The sequence below is a fragment of the Dreissena polymorpha genome, chromosome 1, assembly GCF_020536995.1.
Source record: "Dreissena polymorpha isolate Duluth1 chromosome 1, UMN_Dpol_1.0, whole genome shotgun sequence".
Classification (NCBI taxonomy): Eukaryota; Metazoa; Mollusca; class Bivalvia; order Myida; family Dreissenidae; genus Dreissena; species Dreissena polymorpha.
The window spans coordinates 2,488,549-2,510,526 of record NC_068355.1 but is presented as its reverse complement, the minus strand read 5'-3'; the positions used below and the strand labels follow the sequence as shown (position 1 = coordinate 2,510,526).

Sequence of the window (21,978 nt, the reverse complement as noted above, 5' to 3'; positions counted from 1 at the left end):
ACATGATGAGCCCCTTGCACTAAGACTTAACAGCTGCGGAATGTTTGTAAAATAAAGTACAAGTATATTTTAAACGATTCGATGAATCTTTCTAGTTACGTTTCTGTTTTTCTTCGTGATAAAATTATCAATTAAAACCGTTTATATATTGAAGTATGTACTCGTTTATATGTGTATGTGAATGCTTTTGTTAAGTATTTCATTTAATCCGTTTGCTTATGTTTTGAATATTTCATCGCATGAATACATTTGTTGCCACTGTAAATAAATTGAAATTGAAACCGACGACTTTAAGTCAAGCGAATATGACAATATTGTTTGGTCAAATTTATGATGTCTACCCGTGGCTAATACTTTACGTAAATTATGAAGTCAGTCTGTTATCATGAATGACGTATGCAGTTAAGTTTAAATATAGTAAAATAAATTATCTGATCGTATTCAACTACTTATTTTAATAATTTAATTTCCACCATTGAATTTGAAACTGTGTAAGATAATTTAGCACAATTTAATCTGCTAGTCGCCAGGGTAAGTTTTGTAACTTTGAAATCTGAAACTTAAGCTGACATTAGAAACTATTGTAATGGAGGTAATAAATGTGTTATATATAGTCTACCGTCTCAGATTAAGGCATTTTAACAAAATCGACAATGACCCATGCTGGGCGGAATATATTTGTCATTGCAGTAGAGCCGAAATTCATTGGGTCGTAGATATTTAAGAACTGCTTCGCGTGCACATTGTATAGCGAACCCCAAATGTTAATCTTGGTATTGGCATTGATTCATTACTATATTCAACCGTTTACCGAGAGACATTATACGTGCGGTATTATTGGTTGTGAAGCTTACAACAAACTGATTTGACATTTGTTTTTCACCTATAGTTGATGATAAACAGTACGCTCCGCTGACATATTAACAAATATGTCAACATCAATTAGAAATCATTACACATATATAATAATTATGTCGTCACATTTTTCTCACGTTAATTTAAGAAATTATTGTATTTGTTTCTTATATATGCAGCGTAAAGCACTTTGTAAATAAACCCATCGCCCAAAGTCTCTAAATGTTTACAGACCACTCAAAAGTCATTGCTCTATCTCAAGCATGGATATTTTCTTTCATTTCCGATTATGTAGTTGGTATTTTGAACAACACTTGGATAACTAACTTTACGTTTTGAAATGTAGATACACTTAAGGAAGTATGTCTTTAAATTTCAGTTATTGACAATTTAAGCAATTAAACTATTTAGATAATTAATATGCTTTATTATACAATAAATGAAAATGCCGATACAAAGCATACGGTTTAGTCTTTATCATCAAAATTGAGTGTGGTGTTCTCTGGATTATTATCACCGAATATTAAATGACTGATTTATTTAAACTTAAAAAACATCAACACCTAAACCAATTTCAACGGATTCTGTATCGATCCAAAATGCACAGTTCTTTAACGGAAATATATGAAACATCATCATATTGTAATTTATTTATAAAATACACCAAATAATGATAACATTTTTACATCAGTTTAAAGGTAACCAATTTGGAACATTAGATTGAAATGTACCTGTAACTATGCTACTTTTACCCCAGACAAACAATCCCAGGTATGCCAGTCTTAACCTGTCCACTTGTAATCCATTAAAAAGCACATTTACAAAAAAACACACAAGACATGCCATTATTTATCAGCTCAACACAACGTATAAACACGCCCATTAGAGAATATCATGCGATGTGAATTCGGACTCTTAAATGTAAACACATGAGAAGGCACACATTTCTTGGTAATTAACGAATGTAAAACACAGTAAACTAAAAACTACAGCTGAGCATATTCAGGTCTTCTTTTCTCCAAACTCATTTATCCCTTTTGAAGTAAAGAATCTTTCGAAATGTTACATTCGTCTTGTTAAATATGCTATTATACTTCAATTTATCAATCCAATTTATCATTTCCCCGAATTCGAAAATCGTGTTTTCGTACTAAATGTAATTGTGCAAATCATAAGTATGATTTATATATCCCTCTCGCAAAAAGACATGCCTGGCATTCTAGCAAGAACAGCACTGATAATGACGATGTGGTTGATTACAATAAGAGATGGTAGTATCCAGGTTGCTGTTGTTGTTGAAGATGATATTGCTGCAGATGGGAATGGTGGTAATGTGTGTTGTTCTGACGATGTATGATGATGATGAGTGGTAGCATGATGATGATGATAATGAAAGTCATGAAAATTTTAATGACTGTGATCATTACAGTCATGAAGATCATGATAATTATGATGTTAATAATGATGCATATTATTATGAATCATCGTTGATGATTGTGATTTTGATTTGGTAGAAATGATACTTATTTATGAAGCAGAAAGTATGAATTTTAAATTAAATAATATAGGACAGATATTAATTGGTAATTGTTGGATATTTTAATCGTTTCAAATAATATAAGAATAGTTCATTCACGACCAATAATACGACTTAACCGTGTTGTGTTAACCGGCGTTGCAGAATCAAATTGCAAAGGCGTCCTTCACGGTCCAAATTCATTTGATGAATCAGTGTACACAATGATAAAGACATGGTCGACCAATGTATTTGCTTTAAAGTTTAGGGAACGAGGTCCCTGTTTGCGTTAGACTTGATTTTTCTTAATCCCTCAGTTTAGACGCAAACATGAAGATTATGTGTCTTTACCCACGACGAGACACTTGTCTATTATTTAACTATCTATGAGAACATCGGTGAATTCTTCTCCGCTAGGCCCGCCCACCATATCGGCGATAGCATCGAATTATATCTCACAGTTGAATGTTTATATATCATACCAAACAGCGCCGATGACAGATTGTGGTATGCAGTGCAGTTCATGTCGTGTGCGAATATCGCTAGATTGGTTTAAATGGTATTGAAACAAATTAATCCTACGAAATTATATTTTAAATGAAACTCTTTGATTTGAAAACTTGGGATAATTATAAAGTCGTTCAAGTGCTAAATGCAGTTGTTTTATCAGCGGAATCAGTCATGAATGTTAATTAATAAATGTCGAGCCCTAGGGCGGTTTTACGTATGGATTGTTTCAACGCGTGTCAGATGTTGTTAAACAAGGCGGAGCGTGCTTGCGAACATTTATGCGCTTTCAAAAGCACAACGGTATCGCGGGCGACTAGGGCGAATACAGAATAGATCTAAACAAAGTTGAGAAAGACTTAGTGTACAACAACACAATACTACCGGACTACCTGGATTGCTGCATTTAATGCACTCTGTATACGTTTTCATTCTCAAAACGGGTTTGCGATTGGATATGACGAGTCGGATACAGCTCATTTGTGAAAGAAATCATCACTTCTTCTGTTAACCGATGTTGGCCTCACTTGTTGAGAAAACACACAATCAAAGTATCCGATGAACCTTTGTTCACGGGTCAATATCAATCAATACGGAGAATAAAATAAACAAACATGCTGTGTATATATAAATAACACAATTAGGTGACAGATTATTGCAGTGTAATATTCTAAAAATGTGAAGATGGAAACAAAATGGATAAATAAAATATATTAAATATGTGTGATAAAAGACAAAGTGTAAATTCTCTTTTAAACGGTGGAAATAAAGTTTCATTTAAATCGTTATTAACGTTTTGTCGACTAAATGTGATTTTAAGCGCCGGTAAGTACGTGCTAGTTACGTAATGAAATCGCTTATTATCTCTGATAACATTATTTTCGCATTTAAGTCATGCGTTTTAAACGGAATAACTAAATTGCTTAGATGCACCAAAGATCTTATCACCCGCAATCGTACCTGGGAAGACGCGAAATGAACTACTTTCTTAGTTAACAGCTTTCATTTTGTATTATAGGTTATTCTTTGCTAGGGCATGCTCCAAATATCTATGTATAAGTGACCCAATACATTCTAATTCAAAACATTTTATTTTTGAAAAAAGCGAACGAAACAGCAAAATAAACAATTTCGTTTCGGAATGCATCTCAGCGTTATTGCGATGGGCGACAATTTAATGAAATTGAACGTAAGCGATTGTATCACTAATGTCCTAACTTAGCTAACTGCGTTATTTTGACTAATTTTACTCCATTCATAAACACATAAACCATTGAGGCGGTATACGCTGAGTGTAACTGTCAACGAATCGGAAAATATCTTTAGAAACATTGTATCATACTCCAACGTTAATGCGTCACATCACGACGTTCATCAATCATGCATTCAAATGTACAAAAAATGTCGATCATTTAAAGGGATCTTTTCACGATTTGGTAAATTGACAAAATTGAAAAAAGATGTTTCAGATTCGCAAATTTTCGTTTTATTTATGATATTTGTGAGGAAACAGTATTACTGAACATTTACCATAGTCTAATATAGCAATTATATGTATCTTTTGACGATTTGAAAACCTAAAAATTATAAAGCGTTGCAACGCGAAACGATTGAATAATTTGAAGAGTTCTGTTGTTGTCGTTTAAATTTACGAAACTACGAAGATTGCGTATATAAGGTATAAAATACTTACACCTGTGTATACCCGGCGGAACAGCCGAGAAGGCTAATGCGTTTTTACTTCAGACTAATTCCAGGACTCCGGGGGTCACTGGTTCGAGTCATGGTACCGGCTACTTTTTTTTCCTTTTTTAAATTTTATTGTTGAGTTTTTACTGGACCTTTTAAGATCCAATGTTTACATTTATCAATATAAAGCATTTAATGACAAACTTCAAAATATGCCAAAATCTGTGAAAAGGCCCTTTAATATCAGTATAGTTGAGTACTTTTAGTATCGTTCTTAAAAAGACATCGAAACCAACTGATCTACTGAATTGCAACACTGATTTAAACTGAACCGATTAGCAATACTTCGTCTAATAAAGGTCAACGCGTGGTGGACATAAATTTGTATAAATATGTTTAACCAAACACACACGTGAGCTTTTGTGAGATATATCCAATACGTAAATTGATCATGATACGCTGATAACGATGTTCCCCCGTTATAACTATCAAACGCTAATATTCTTAAATAAAAAAAAATGAGAAGTGCTCTGTGAAAAAAGGGGCTTTAATGCATGTGTAAACTGGACTTTTGCTAAGAATAATTTTTCTGTAAACGAAAAATACCATAAAAGCGGACTGCACAAGCTCATCTGTGACGACACTTTTCGGACATGCATTAAACCGCCTTTTCACAGAGCACGTTCCACTTCTAAATATGCAGTTATCTTAATGTATAACATGTTTCGACTTTCGTGGAGAATAACACAAAAAAAGACCGACTTGGTTGTGTGTTGCCTTCAGATAATTTTCTTACATTTTAGCAGGTATGTATTACGAGCAAAGTGGTCTTCTAACTGTTATGCGTTTGCGAACACCGATTTTTCACAAAAACAATATATCAACCGCCCAACCAGGTTAAATATTCGGGTCGCTATTAATTAATGACACTGACCTAGCTCTCTTGTGCTAGACATATATCAAGTAATGATAGAATGGCTATGTTTCGTTTAGTGTGTTTTGTATAGCGTGCAGATGTATCGACTTCCTTAATTTAGAGCAAACCAAAATTCCACACGATGATTTTGCGAATGCTTGTGGAACAGATACTGCTATGTCTATGGATGCAAGTTTTGCAGTAGTAGTAGTATTTGGTTTATTTGCATCACTTTTTAATATATTTTTTATATATTTGTCTATGCCATGCGACGAGTTCATATTACTATAAACAAACCAAAGAACCGATATGTGCATTATTTACCATATGCATACAAATTAGTCACATGCTCAGGTATTTGCTTGTATTTTTCAAGTTTGTCTTAAGTAGTCGCGGATAATCAATACTTAAATATTTTGTTAATACATTTATGCTTTATTGTTAAGAAATTGGTCCGTAAGATCGTTATCCTGTTCGTTATTGTCCGTTAGGGGACTTACAATCTTTACTTTTAAACTTCATTCTATACTTTTAACTAAGTGATCAGCCCTCCAGACATTTCAATGTCAGATGGGAGGGTTTAGTCTCTTGTCAAATATATTGTATATTCACGATAAACGTTACTGACAACACGTAGTACTGTACACCTGACATATCTCTTTGTTGTATAGAATTAGGCGCAACGTTATAAATAATATTGAATATCTCCTTTTTATATCAACAGATAAGGCAATTACATAGAAAGTTTACTGACATGCGTATCGGTATTTTGTACACACATTAAAAGGCGCTAGCAAGTGTCAATTCTCTGCTATTTCCTGTTAACATTTCAAATTTGTGTGTGTATTCAAAAGTTGATGAGGTCCTTCCGTCCCGGAAGAGCGCTATGTGAGGACACGGAGTGTGTCCCGGCTCTCCTATCAAAATGTCTTACTAGTAATACGAAAGATGGGAGGAATTTCGAAGTATAGCTGAAATTTCAAGCTATTTTGTGTTTACTGAAAAATATGCAATTTTGGTGTGGTCCTGTTCTGTGGGGGAAACCGGAGTACACGGAGGAAATCAAACTGTCCGGTACGGTAACCACAAAACAAACGCATATGCACCGGAATCGGGGATTGATCCCGGGTCGCCTAAATGAGAGGCGAGTGGACCAAGAACTACGGTTACCGGAAAACCATTGTTAAAGATGCTGTGTTGTTTTCCAAATATTTCTCGTTTAAAAATTAAGATAACATTTCTTTCAAGTCTACATTATCCGATCTTAATAAACTGCATACACGAGATGATAAAATAAGATATGAATATCAAGTTGCCACTTTGCTTGCATTCATGATTTCTAAAACTTTATGAAATTAATTAATGCTACGGGTTTCTCTCCAATATTTTAAACGTCATCTGTTTTGTTTCATTTACAAATGCTATGTCAAAGCTATCCGAAGATACGTTTTCCAATTCCTTCATCGGAATGAGATGTGTAGAGCAATTGATTTACCATATTTTACCATAATTATATATAATCATATCAAAATAATATCTCAAGTGTTAATACAATGTTTATATATTGTTTAAGCTTTAACCGCAGTTAAGAATATGCATATGATGGTATTTGTGGTTTATACTGAAGACACACTCGTGTTTACGCTTGATAAGATGGCCACATGATGCGTATGACAACATAACAAATAGCCAATGTCACCTTAAATGTACCAACATAACATCAAACATGCATCTTCAGGTAAAACGTGTTCAGTAGTCAAAATGAAACATTTATACAAGCGTACGTTGCCCGATATGACTTACTACACATTGTACTACATGGTGTGCGTGTTACATTATATTGTACACAGGAGTTTAAAAGTGGAGCACCTCATATAGCGTATGTAAAACATTAACCCGTTTATGCCTAGCGTCTAGTAAAAAGGCCTCGGCAAACAGCGTAGATCCATATGAGACGCCGCATGATGCGGCGTCTCATCTGGGTCTGCGCTGTTTGCTTAAAGGAATTTCTGTAAGAAATATTTTAAATATAGAAATAAATGTACTAGACATTCCTTATTTTGGAAAAACATTGATCAAATTTAAAAGGATGAGAGAGTCCACTAGGCATACATGGGTTAATAATCGAGCCCAGGACTTGCTTATCGCTCGATGGACATAAAACATAAACTACGATACCTCGACCTTAATTAATAGTTTGTATGCAACAAGACAATAACGTATCAAAACAGCATACGACTCGTTTGGACGGTCTTGTGATTTTAATCCTTTAAATAGTAAACTTGTTTTCAAACCACAAGCTATGAGAAAGTCCTTTTAGTAAATGTGTTCGCACAGCTTCCAACCAGAACATGGGGTTCTAGGACGATTAATGCACGAGTTACTCGATTAAAATGTCACGAGGTCACCACCAGGTCTATGCGTCCAAATATGAAATATGTGATGTCCGCACTGTAATAAATGACAATGACAATTTAATAGGTGTTGATGGTGTATTTATGATAATGCTTTTTCAGCTCTTTCATCTTCAATCAGATAATCTAGCGTCAATCAGTAGTACTAAGACACGACCGAAAAGCGAGCGAAAGCGTTAAATTGTCATTAATTATTAATTAAAATAGTACGTGCATTCAATTTTGTTATATGATTACCAAATACTCGAATTATGTAGTTTTTATTTGTAAGATCTTGTTTTGTAACGGAATGTTCAACTTACATATTTTGTTTTAAAGACAAATATAATTACTGTTAGTAATAATAATATACATGTTAACAATGTATATACAAATATTCGGTAATTAAATCTTACCTTTGGTAATATTTCAATCCGTGTTGTGATTATCTTGATAATGTTTGATACATATATCGATAACTCCTTTATGAAGAGTTTAAAGGCTGGTATTATTTATTATCTATCGGGTTTTGAATTTAAATGCATATTACATATTTAATTTTATGTGTACCATATGAATACAATCTTTATGATCGATAAATTTGTTTTGATGTTCAATCAGCGCTATTAATCTCCTAGCTTTTGTTCGTGTAAATCTCTTTGAAGTTGTCAGTTTTTTGCCTGTTTATTTTGTTTATTTTCAAGAACAATGTAGCTGCGTGAAAGAATCTTCTGGGACATTGTAATATGACTGATATAAGTTTGAAATAAAAAGAATAGCGTGATTGTGTAAAAGCACCATTCTAACATTTTAATTGCAACGCTAAAAAACAATGAGAAACATCTTCGGTTATGCAGTTTTTCTTAATGATCACAATATCTCAAGCAAACATAAACGAGAAACGCAATTTGACCGGATAAACACTTGTGTTCGTGCATCCAAAAGTGCCTCTAGCGTGTTTTTCATAATCAAAGCATTTAAAGCTGTGTTTTTTTAAGGGGCCTTTTCACAGATTTTGGCATATTTTGAAGTTAGTCATTAAATGCTTTATTTTGATAAATGTAAACATTGAATCTTAAAAGCTCCAGTGAAAAATCAAGAATAAAATTTAAAAAAAGGAAAAAAATGTAGCTCGCACCGGGGCTCGAACCAGTGACCCCCGGAGTCCTGGAGTAAAAACGCATTAGCCCTCTCGGCTAATCTGCCGAGTGTTCATGCAGAACGTATTTTATACCTTATATAAGCCATCTTCGTAGTTTCGTAAATTTAAACGACAAGAACAGAACTCTCCAAATTATTCAATCGTTTCGCGTTGCAACGCTTTATAATTTTTAGGTTTTTAAATCGTCAAAAGATGCATATCATGACTATATTAGACTATGGTAAATGTTCAGTAATTCTATTTCCTCACAAATATCATAACTAAAACGAAAATTTGCGAATCGGAAACAACTTTTGTCAATTTTGTCAATTTACCAAACCGTGAAAAGATCCCTTTAAATGTTTGTTACATACTTATAAAACTTGTGTTCGTGCATATAAAACAAAGTGCCTGTAGCGTGTTTGTATAATCAAAGAAATTAAAGCTGTTTTTAATTTTTTATATCAGTTTTTTTCGTTCGCTTCATATATAAATGTATTTTGTAGCACTTATGGACTCGTCGTTTTATGTCGATTTTTGTCAGACCATGACATACAAGGTTTACTAATTTGCAAAATTAATATCACATTAAGAATGGAAGTCTAGTTAATCTATTTATTGTACTCGTATAATTAAATTGAAATAGTTTAATGCGTACTATGGAGCGAATTCGAAAATACAGAACAGGAATAACGTATAATAGTGTTTTGTGCAAACAAAAGTGTGTTTTTTCGAGGGCGAGGAGATTGAGGTATGTAGTCGTACCGCTAATAAGGAATAGCGACTGTACAGTTGCGTTAACGATATCCAAAGATATAAATATTTTGTCTTATCTTTACTTTCGGTAAGTTCAAGTTGTTTCGCTGCTGATCCTGACGATGTTATTACCATTGTCAAACCAAAAATGAACAATGTATAGAATATGTTCGTCTTAACCAAAAGCGAATAGTGTACAATATTTCTTAGAGATAACCAAGTGTGAATATTGTATTGTACTTTTTTTATTAATCAAACATTGCTTCGGCAATAACATGGTTCCTTACACACCAAGTTTAACATGATCAGTGTTGTTTTTTATCTTTGACATGCAGAAATACCCGAACAACCATCTGTACACTGAAACATACGTTGACTGATAGCAGGACAACGTGCAGTGTATGTGTTCGTGAACTGTCTTTGATAATTTTATTGGTGTTGATACGGCTTCATTTGCTTTACAAATTATCCCCGAATTAACAGAGTTAAAAAATCATGCAAGTTTTGCGGACAAATTATTCACAATCCGCCGAACATATCGGGAATTCATCTTCGTCATAAAAGGCAATGCTTTTTCCGTTTTTGCCAATAAACGAAACGATAAAAATAAGGCTGTTCATATATAAGCTTCAGTATGGAAATCCAAGATTACAAGGTCAATGACTAAAATTTTGTTATGCGATACAAACAATAGTTTATACAAATTTATTTTCATGTCATGTGATATATCTATCTATTAATGTAACACATTATTGATTTGTTATTTTAGCCCTTCACACAGTAGACTATAAGTAATCACAATCATAGTGGCATAATGTGAAGGCTTTCGATATTTATTCGGTTGAGTAACCAAAGCACACGTATAGTCATTTTGTATAATAATGTATTTGTAGGATAAATGATATAAAGTTGACTCTTATACATTAGCCCAGTTATATGCAAAGCATTATTATATAGTCACATGCTGTGATAAATTCGAATCCACTGTAACTTGTCGAAATGTTTGATAAATTTAGACTGTTGATGCCATCTAACTATGGAACCTGTCTCCGAAACAATGTACGAGGGTCGGTATGGATAGAGTAAAGGTATTCACAACAACAAAAAGAAATCCGCGTGTTAAAATAACATGTGAAATATGCTATTTCCTTCATTAAATTATTTTGAGGACATATATTTTGTTTTTAATGCAGCAGTAACTGTTATATGAACGTTCGTTGTCACTGGCTCATACAATCTCCCAACTCTGACAAGCAAAATAACAGCCAACGTCAGATCATAAACTTTTCCTCGAATGGATGTAATAAAAGTTTGTTCCATGAGCCATTAATTCTGACATGCCGCCCGTTTCCATTTCACGGCGTATTACTAACTCCCTCGGAAATATTAGAAGCCGTCGCAACTCTGCATTATACTTTAAACACCGACTCCGGAATGGCGAACCCATATGGGCAATGAAATTGTTACAAACATCGCAATAAATTAGCGTGTTTTATGAGTTATTTTACGAATGTATAATAACACGAGATTCCGCGGGTGCACTGATACAAAGTGGATAAAAGTGTGTGTTTTAAATAAGAAACTCTGTTAGCAGCGCTTTTATTATGGTTATAACAATGTTTTGGTTTAGACTTTGGTTTCTCTCGCGGGATTGTTCAAAGAATAAGATGACATACAATAACTTGAATAATATTGGTATAACACGTTTAAATGTTGTTCTGCTGAGGTTTACTGTTTGGTAGTATTTTATATAATATACAAACCATGAGACTTCAGACATTCTATCGGAACCACAAAGTGATGATACAAATAGTTTTACATTAAACTATTTGGACCTAGCAGCATGGTATATCGTAGTGTCAAAGTACGACATGGTTGTGCGAGGAATGTCTGTAAAGTTTAAAGCTCTGTACGATAAAACATATGTACTGGCACTCACAAAGAAAAATCAATATGAAATATAAAACATCATTTTGTAAATAGTTGTTGAAACCAATCTGATTGTATACTCTTATTAATGTTATCACTTAATATGTGTATGTGCAATTAATGGCTAAACATATAATCACTCCGTAGTCATATGATCAACGGTTACTATTTGGCTTATCTCTTTCTAGTATGCCTTCTCCCGCTTTGCGCCGCACAGTGTCCAACGAGCGACCGGGTGCAAGTGACGACACAAGAGTGCTTCCGGCAGTACAGCATCCAGAAGGTATATGTGGACAGAAGCGAGCGGCGATTATACTCTGGCGTCGATATAGAAATACTCAGAGCATACTGCAGGTTAGGGTTATGTATTCTTAATCAGTAGTTTATTAAAAAATCTCCTGTTCAGGATACACATATTTTACTTGGTTTACTCTAATATAAACAGGTAGCTGTCGCTAACAGTGAATCCCCCGGCACAGGCGAATTGTTGTCGACGATTTACAGTAAGAATAATCGATTTCATTTTTTGCTTACACAACTTTAAATATGACATTGTAATAAAAGTTTAATAACTAATTAAAATAGCATAATAAAATTGTAGAACCCTTAGCACTAGCATGTAGTTATTTTGTGTTCAGTTTGGCGAAAAAATATCGCGCAAAATGTCGGAGGAGTCCATCACAGAAGTTGTAATATGTTAATTTTATACAAAGGGATATAACATATTGAAAACTAGAAGTGGCGCGGCAGAGGCCAACGCGTATCCCCACCATAAATGTTATATTAAAAGGCAATTTTGGGTGAGCGCTATGTTGGTGGGGCCCCGAGGTGGGTTATGTGGATATGGATGGTCGAGATATACCGTGTTGTCATAAGGGATGTTCAGTATTACTTTTAACCCATTTATGCATAGTGGACTCTCCTATCCTTTTAAATTGGATCAAATCATTTTCAAAATTAGGGATGTCTAGTATATTTATTTCTATATTTAGAATATTTCTTACAGAAATTCCTTTAAGCAAACAGCGCAGACCCTGATGAGACGCCGCATCATGCGGCGTCTCATCTGGGTCTACGCTGTTTGCCAAGGCCTTTTTCTAGACGCTAGGCAAAAATGGGTTAAGTCAATTGGTGAATAAATGAATAAGTTATGTTAAAACAAAATTTTGGGTACGAAAAAACATTTGCTTACGAAAATTTTGTTTACGAAAAAAGTATTCCGAAAATTTGGTACGAAAAAAAAATTGGGCAAGAAAAACAATTTGGTTACGAAAAAAATATGGGTACCAAATAAATTTGGAAAAGAAAAAATGAGGGTAAGAACAAAAATAAGGGTACCAAACAAAAATGGGTACAAAACAATTAGGGTACGAACAAATTTGGGTACGAACAAAAGTGGGTACGAAAAAAATGTGGGTTCGAAAAAATTTTGAGTACGAACACAAATTTGGGTACGAAAAAAATTTGGGTACGAAAAAAATGTTGGTTCGAAAAATCATTTGGGTACGAAAAGATTTGGGTACAAAAAAAATGTACGAAAAACAATTTGTACGAAAAAATTTGGGTACGAAAAAATTTGGGTGTGAACCAAACATTGGGTACGAAAAAAATGTTTGGTACGAAAAAAAATTGGGTACGAAAAACATTAAACACGAAACAAATTGGGTACAAAAAGTGTTGGGTACGAAAAAATATTTGGGTACGAACAAAATTGGGTACGAAACATTTTGGGTACGAAACAAAATTTGGGGGTGCGGGGGAGCAGTACCCGTGGACCTCTCGATAAATTGAGAAGAGAACGGGAACCAAGCTGCCTTCACCTTTTTCAATAATCCTGGAGTGGGTAATGTGGACATGGATGGTCGAGATGGTAGCTATGAGCATATGTGCGACGGTGCACTATTTGGAATTTCGATCTGACCCATGGGTCAAAAGTTATTATCATGTGCGTCGCATCTTGTTAGTTAAATGAGTTTTTTTACCCATTTTAAAGTTTTGGGTTAGGCGTGGTTCTCCACTATCTCCTCCTACACTATTAGCACTAGAGCCTTGAAACTTAATGGTAGCTATGAGAATATGTGCGACGGTGCATTGATTGGAATTTTGATCTGATCCCCTGGGTTAAAAAGTTATTATCATGTGCGTCGCATGTTATTAGTAAAATGAGTTTTGTTTACACATTTTTTCCCATTTATTTACCCGTAACATTTGACCCAGGAGTCAGATCAAAATTCCGTCGCCGTCACCGTCGCACATATGCTCATAGCTACCATGTGTGTAAGTTTCAAGGTTCTAGTGCTAATAGTGTAGTAGGAGATAGTGGCCGAACTGACGGACAGAAAAACATGGGGATAATGACGCAGTCGCGCTACGTGTATTGTATGCACTGAAATCGATGCGACTGAAGAAAAACACTATTTTAATACTCTTCGATGAAAATCGCACGGATAATGTTCAAGGAGATGCATTCCTCAGCGTTAAGATGTTCAACATTACACACATTTGATTAAATATAACATAGATGATAATCATTAAGTACATGCGGTTTTTGAAATATCATATACTCGGGAAGGGCTCAAACCTGACTGCGCTACGTGAGATTTTAAGCTTAAGTTTAAATACTATAATGAAAGCCAGGTATTTAGTGAGTTAAAAGCTCTCTACGTTAAGAATTATAATGATGATATCATAATAAAATATGATAAACATACATAAACTACTGGAGGTAACGTATCACTACAATGGTCTGTCAAATTTCAATTGGCATTCATGTTCAGTAATGTTTGTTGTGTATCATTGAAACGTCATATCTTACCTCTATGCTTTCTAGTTCGTACTTGGAGGCGTACACTTGTGTTCGTCAGCTTCTCCAGTCTTGTCCGACCTCTTATCATAAGGACATCAAGACCGCACTTACACCCTACGCAGACGAGCCTGAGTTGACGGAGCTGTGTAAAACACATCGCCTCTATGAATGTAAGTAGACGGAGCAATGCACGACCTCTTTTATGAACCTAGATTGATGGAGGGTTGAAAAACTCATCGCCTCTACGAACGTAAGGAGACGGAGCTTTGTCAAATTTCCCGAATGAATCAAGTTGACGGAAATTTGCATAAAGGATTAGCGTTCATGAACGTAGGTTAACTGAGCTTAAAACCATCTTGCGCGCGTTTATGAACGTAAGTAGACGGAGATGTGCAAATCCCATCGCCTCCGTGTACGTAAGTAGACGGAGCTGAGGAAAATAAAACGCCTTTTAGGAATTTAGATTACTGCGCAAGTATGCAAATTCCAATCTTTCATATGACCTTATCTTGATGGAGCTATTCATAACCATTCACGTTAATAACCTTAAAACACGGAGCAATTACTTACCTATCGTTTTTGCATTCGCAAGTTTCCGGACCTATTCGTAAAATTCATAGGCGTTATGAACACATTTCGTTGTAAATATATATATCGGATAGATATTTACCATGTACACTTCTAATGGTATTATTGTTATAAGTTGTATAAAAAATAAAAATAGTTTAACAATCACCCCAGCTGTTTTATAAACCGACTGAGCAGTGTATATTTTGGTTTGTCTTATTGATGACTCCTTATACTTGTTTCTATAATAATGAAATTGAACACACAGCTACCTTAGTGTTTGACTGCAACATTATTTTACATAATGGTGTACTTCCCGTTTATATATACAACAGTAACTGAAACATTTACTGACTCACGCAAAATGTCAAGCCTTGTTATTTGCCTTACCTCCATTAATCAAGAAGATTTATTGCATACACTATAGCTCTAGATATTGTCATTACTTATGGATAATTTTTGTGACAAGAGGGTTTTAATTTGCAATTAATTTCGTTGTTGATTATGATGTTTTGATAATGGCATACACTGGTATAGACCGTTAAACGACTCATGGGAATTTATACGTTGATAGTTGACTATTTATGCGCCTTAAAATTATGTATGACAGACAGAGCGTAAGAAAGTTTGTGCCAACATTTGTTCACGGTGTTTATATGACTAGATGAATTTGTAAATATGTTCCTCTTTTAATATGGAGCGTGCGTCTGCTGCAAGGGTCGGATAGGTTAAAATCCGAATGGCGGATATGTAATACACGACCTACTAGGTAAGACAAAAAAATTCTCTGGGAACCTCAGAAGTTTTGCTCATTCCTGTTACGTTACCGGCCAATGGTTACAATTTGGCCAGTTAAATGAAACTTGAAAAACTGCCAAAAAAGGACAAATCAACAATTGTATTACACGTACATATTGCCATATATCCTGTTAAGTAAAAGAAAGCGAACAAATGAATGCAAGTGCACAAGTCAGTTTAACGTGGTGGTGATTATGTATGCCAGTGTTAACACTGTTGCCTCCACACTAGGAACGTTATCGTAGTACTCGTGTGACAAAACTTGTTTAAATAAACATTATACGGACAGACAAACGGACAAGGGTACAATGAATGACCCTCTAACCTTTATTGGGCATTCACAGTGGACAAAAATGTTTTAAAGTGTCTCAGTGCTCGAATATCGAAAAAGTTTAAAGACCGTGTCCTCGCGATAAAACAAAGAGAAAGCATTTATTTGCATCATCAGTATTTCGTTTTAACTGCAAACACTTACGATAATTTAACATTAACGTAGTTATAAATCTAATGTTTAAAATAAAACCTTTTTAATATATATATGATTTAAAAATAAGATGAACTGCCATCTCTTCAGAGTCCAAATCCAAAAGAAACCCTTTACAACATCAATTTGACCAACTTGATGACCCCTCCTGTTATTGCAGTGTACGCCCAGTATATGATGTGTTTTTCGGATCGAGGCAAGAAGTCGGACTGGTGCTTTGATAAGGAGATAAACAGCTCAGTGATGCACGTACACCAAGTGGATGTACAGGAACTGTGCAAGTAAGCAGGCCATAAGGGTATGTGGTTTTAAAGTAAATATATGCTCTCTGTCAATAATTCCAAAAACAATTTAATATTTTCTTAAATCACCGCCATTTTACGAAAGAGGAAGGTTAATGCATATCAACAAAAGTACGTCTGACGTTTGGATGTACAGAACAAGCGATTTAAATGGAAAGAGCTCATAATTTCATGTTATAGTCTACATATTATGCATAAGCTAAAGACATTACAACACACAAGTTATAAACTTAATAGGTGTTTTAATTTCTTGAACCTCTAGACGAGACTTCAAGAATTATGAAATCAGAACTTGAGGTGATTTTGACGACTTGGGTGTTGAGTTCGTAGTGTATGTGCTATTTAAAACGCCAATCGTTGGTTTAAATGAACACAGCTGTCACAAAGTAACCAAACAAAGGTTATTGTGTCATTTATCATGTTTATTTGTTTGTCAAATTGTCTTTATATCTTTACATTAATATCATCCCATTAGTGATTATCTACTTGGTTTAATTCCTTCGTTCAGATTTAAGAGGGTGTGATCTTATTTTGTGTATTTGCTGGTGTGGGGATTTCCGAGCAGTGTTTTTACATGTTTTATCACTTTGATTTCGTATTTAATACTTAAGAACGTCATTTGCTATTTCAAATTAAAACAGCGTCTTGCTCGCTTTCAGTCGAATGGTTTCCGTGACACGATGTATCGAAAGCAACATCCGGCTCGGCTGCGGTGAGCAGGCGGCGGAGCTCGTGCACCTCCTTGTCAAGCCCACGGTTCCCGGAAGTGGTCAGTGCGTGTACCCGCTGAATCCGGAGGTAAACAGAAACACTGACTCACTTATTCATATAACATACCTGCACTTTCAGTCCGTAAAGCTAGCTTGATTTATTGGATCTAATCAATTTAGTGGACGGTAGTTTTGAGTATTTATTTTAATTACTCATATATTCGATTGCCATGCAACATATTAATGCTTTCAATTATAGTTCTAGACGATTGATCGCCTTGTTTAATTGTAAAATCATGTGTTCCTAGTGTACATATTCACATGAAACGGTTTTATTAATAACTGAATAGAATCATGTGTTCATGTTGATCCAAATTTGGCGGAGTGTTGAAAATCAAAATTCCTACAATTAAGAATATACCAAACTTAGAGGACTGGGTCCCAAAATTGCTTTCAAACAGAAGATTGTCACTAAACTAAGAGATTACCTGCTGGAGAGTTTTTGTGAAGTTTTATTTTTCATAGAGTAATATTTTTAATTAAATAGAATGATAGCCACTTTTGTTGTCACTATGTTGAACTTATTCTATGATGTATGTACACACATATTTCGTGCCGAACGATTGATTTTGTCACAACTGATTTTTTTAAAGAGTTATTAAGAGTAATTTCACTATGGATATATGATTGCATTTTAGATAAAAATATCAATGTCATGCCAAAAATAAAAGTTTTGTTTCCTATCATATCTAAAACAAGGAGTAATAAAGGTCTAACAAATGCGTTTACACCTCATATTACCGTACACTCGTTTGTTATGCCAGTCCCTTTTTGCAGACGACATCTACCGTCAGGCGCACCCAAGTTCAACAACCAACCAATAAACCTTCCGGTTCTGTATCGTCGTCAAAGAAATCAAACAGCACTGAAGCCTTCCATCCGAACCCAGTTTTATCGATATTGACGTTGATTTTATCAATTCGTTTTCAACTGTTTAAGGCCCTGCCGTCCTGACATCTTATTTAGTTTATATTTAATAGATGTGTAAGGTATTTTTATTTTCTAAGCAGCCATTTGCTTATATTGCATTGGATGAGGTTCTACAATTGCTCTTTCAGAATAAACCAAACAAATGTTCTATGTAAACTTTGTTGGTTTCGGTTCCTTTCACTAAAAATTATAAATAGAACGTTGCACGGTGCCTTACGCATTTTTAACACCGTTGTGCTTTTCAGTATGAATATAACCGGGTGTTGCGAAAATGGTTCCTGTAAAAAGACGTTTTTATTGTTTACGATCCAATATGGCTATTTTGTGCGCAAGTACCAGAGGGCATAGGCAATACATTGTTTACACGATTAGGTCGTCATACGCCTCATACAGATTGGTTTACTAGTTATATAATAGTATTTATTGAAGTTTGATCAAATCAAAGCTTAACACTTTAAAAATGAGTTTCAAACGTTTTCACAAATAATTTGTATCGATTTCAAAGGTTGTACTATTTGTTATTTCTTTTAATATATTGATCGATAATCAGCTATCTTCCCGATGGAATAAAACGTACTTTTAATGTGAATATACTAAATAAGATGGTGTAAACATCGGGTCTTCTACCTATATCAAATACGATATGCATGTATATGTTATAAGAAAAACAACTGCTCGACGATGGCAATTTCGTGGGTTAAGACTAACATTATCAATTTGGAGATCGTTGATAAGAGTATGTTCATACGCAAAACATGTTTTACCATGTAAAGTGCAAACATTTGTAATGTTTTTGTGTCTACATTCAAATAACATTGGATTGTATAACGATAGTGCCTGAATGTTGCTCTTTAGGCAATGTTTTACATATAACTAGTCGCAATTGCTCTGTCACGGCAAGTGCAAGTATAATTGTGTTTTGCCTCATTTTCCAGAAACATGTTTTCAACAAGAATACGACCTTTGCATCTTATGTTAGACATATTGATTGAAATTCTCTTAAGGTCAGAACATCCTTATTGGCTGTTATTGTGGTTGTGCAATAAATGCATTCAAAAAAATGCGAAATACATAAAAATGTATTGCCACAAAACAAAAACAGATTATCGCCAAACATATAGTTTAATACACATATTTGACAAAATGTAAGAAAAATGTCAAACTTGTAATTCTAAATTAAGTTGACTGTCTGGCAATATTCTTTAATATGGTTTATTTACATAACTTTGATAATAAAATATTTAATTTCTATATTAAATTGTGAAATAAATGCGTTCTCATATATAAACCGCTTATATATTCCGTACATACATGTGTGGTATTTTAGCAACTGTGTACTTGTTACCGACATTTTTAATTATAACGTGCTTTTTTACAAGATATGTACGAGATGATTATTTAACTAAATGTATCATGGTCTATGTCTTTACAAAAGATCATATATAATCATGTTACCTATGCAAAAAGTACTGGAATCTTGCTAGTATTAACAACGTGTGTTCAAAATTATTGTTTCACTTCGCTTTCCCATATTTATGACTGACATGGTCAGTACTTAGTCATTGTATTGCATATACATTCTACATGATGTACATAGTCGATTTTATTGCAATCTATTGCTAATTTATAAATGCAATAAAAATATGAAACACATGTGTATGTTTGTTCGATGAGTCCTAATTACAGAGTCAACCTGACCTATCGTGTGTTCTCAATAGTTACCAACGTGAAGTCACAATGACTCACATGTTGGTGTAACTTACTTGCCAAGCATATTATTGGAAATGTGTTGCTAAGAAGCATTATCATCAATACTGTTGCAAGTTTCAAAAGTTTTTTACGAAATAACAGAGAAGCAATTTAAACAGCGTATGTTATCCTTCGAGAAAATGATGCTTGTAACTGATAACACTGCGTTTCAAATCATCATAAACGAAGGCATGAGTTTTATTAGTATTATGGAATGCAACCGTTAATTGTGTACCTTTGAGTTTTCATAAGAAATCACGACTTGTATTATACGTGTAAATTTTCTAAGATATCAGTATAAACTAATATTGAGAAATTGTTTAAGAGTAAAACATGCTGCTTATATGGGTTTTAAAAAGTTATGAGAGTTTGCGAAAGTCTAAAAACAATTCATCAATTCTTCCTTCAAATTTATTTGTATTTATAATGTCATGCTACTGCTACGTTATCAACATGTTACAACACTTTGTATTTGCATTAGTTTAACTCGTACTAGTAACATAATACACACGTTGTATGTTGTCTGATATAAATTCATTTATTTTATCGTAAGAAATAATGCATGCGTGCATGTTTTTCCTTAAGGTACAATATGATTCATGTTTACCGGAACAGAAAACAATAGCTTAAGTTAACTTTAGAATAAAAAGCTCATCGTCATTAACACATACGATATTATATAATAACAAGCAGTTTAAGAGTTAGCACACAATATCCATAATTTCAAAGATAAGTCAATGCTTTTTAAAAACAGGAAATCAACACGTTTTCATGAGAATTTTACATTAATAAGGTAAATATATACGCAGCGACTGTTAGCAGTGGGCTGGAGAGGGTAGGAGATAAAAATGCACATGTGGTATACATTTTTAAAATATAGTTGCGAGGTTTGGGGACTTATCATAGCGACGTACATTTAGCGCGTAACGTTTGTGAAAGATCATTAAATGTAAAAATATCAGCAAATTCATTAATGCTATATGCCGAAGATGGTCGATTCCCCTTCCTTATCTAACGATTTATCTGAAACGTTTTGTTTTGATAATATAGGCTGTATTTTCCATATAACTGAGACAATTAATTATTAAAATCATAGCATTATTTCAAAGATAAGATGTTAATTGCAAAACTTAATCAAGCAATTAGTCATTTAGCGCACTGATTCTGTCAAAGGAACTTAAACACGTTTAAGTAAATCATCGTATATTGATATCTTTAAAACTTAACAGAAATTGGCTATTATCGCGTAATTGTAGAAATTAAATACTTATAGAAACTTGAAAACACCAGCATAGTGTTCCAAATCAAAGCATACGTATGTTATCTTACTCTGTGAAGTCAAATATGAATATTACTTTTTTCTAAAATATCATTTTTGGGATGTTGTAACAAATACATTGATGTCCATGTATTATACATGTAGATCTGGTCCAACTTTATACAAGTTTACCAAAGTACTCAATAGTCAAAGACAATTGTGTTTAAAAACAAGTATGTCGTGTTGCAATTCTTTAAAAAAGAAAAACTAATAAACTGCCAAGAATGACAACAATTGTTCAAATGCCACCATTATGACTATTCTCATCATTGTCGTGCATGTGGATACATTTGTCGTTCCGGTGTGTTGTTTGCGACTTGCAAATACAAAACGACGCCTGACGGATATAGCGAAATCAGCAACCATATAGCTGACCTGTTGCATTCGCATTTATTTAAAAAGAAAGGTTCCAATAACCTCACTAAGCAACCGTTCTATATTCTTAACATATTTTTTTCCATAAGTTTACATTAAAGACATCTGATTTATGTACAGTAAATGGAATATTTGACATATAAATAATTCTTTCTCTTAAGTTGTAGATCCAATACA

At 34.0% G+C, this 21,978-nt stretch overlaps 1 protein-coding gene across 1 annotated transcript; it reads left to right on the top strand.

Moving 5' to 3' along the window:
• The first annotated feature begins 2,787 nt into the window (after nucleotides 1-2,787).
• LOC127868695 (uncharacterized) lies at nucleotides 2,788-19,995 on the top strand. Its single transcript, XM_052410661.1, has 6 exons — nucleotides 2,788-3,703; nucleotides 11,891-12,056; nucleotides 14,533-14,678; nucleotides 16,518-16,638; nucleotides 17,319-17,457; nucleotides 18,207-19,995. The coding sequence occupies exons 1-6, from the start codon at nucleotides 3,598-3,600 to the stop codon at nucleotides 18,381-18,383; spliced, it is 855 nt and encodes a 284-aa protein (XP_052266621.1). The 5' UTR covers nucleotides 2,788-3,597; the 3' UTR covers nucleotides 18,384-19,995.
• Nucleotides 19,996-21,978: the final 1,983 nt, after the last annotated feature.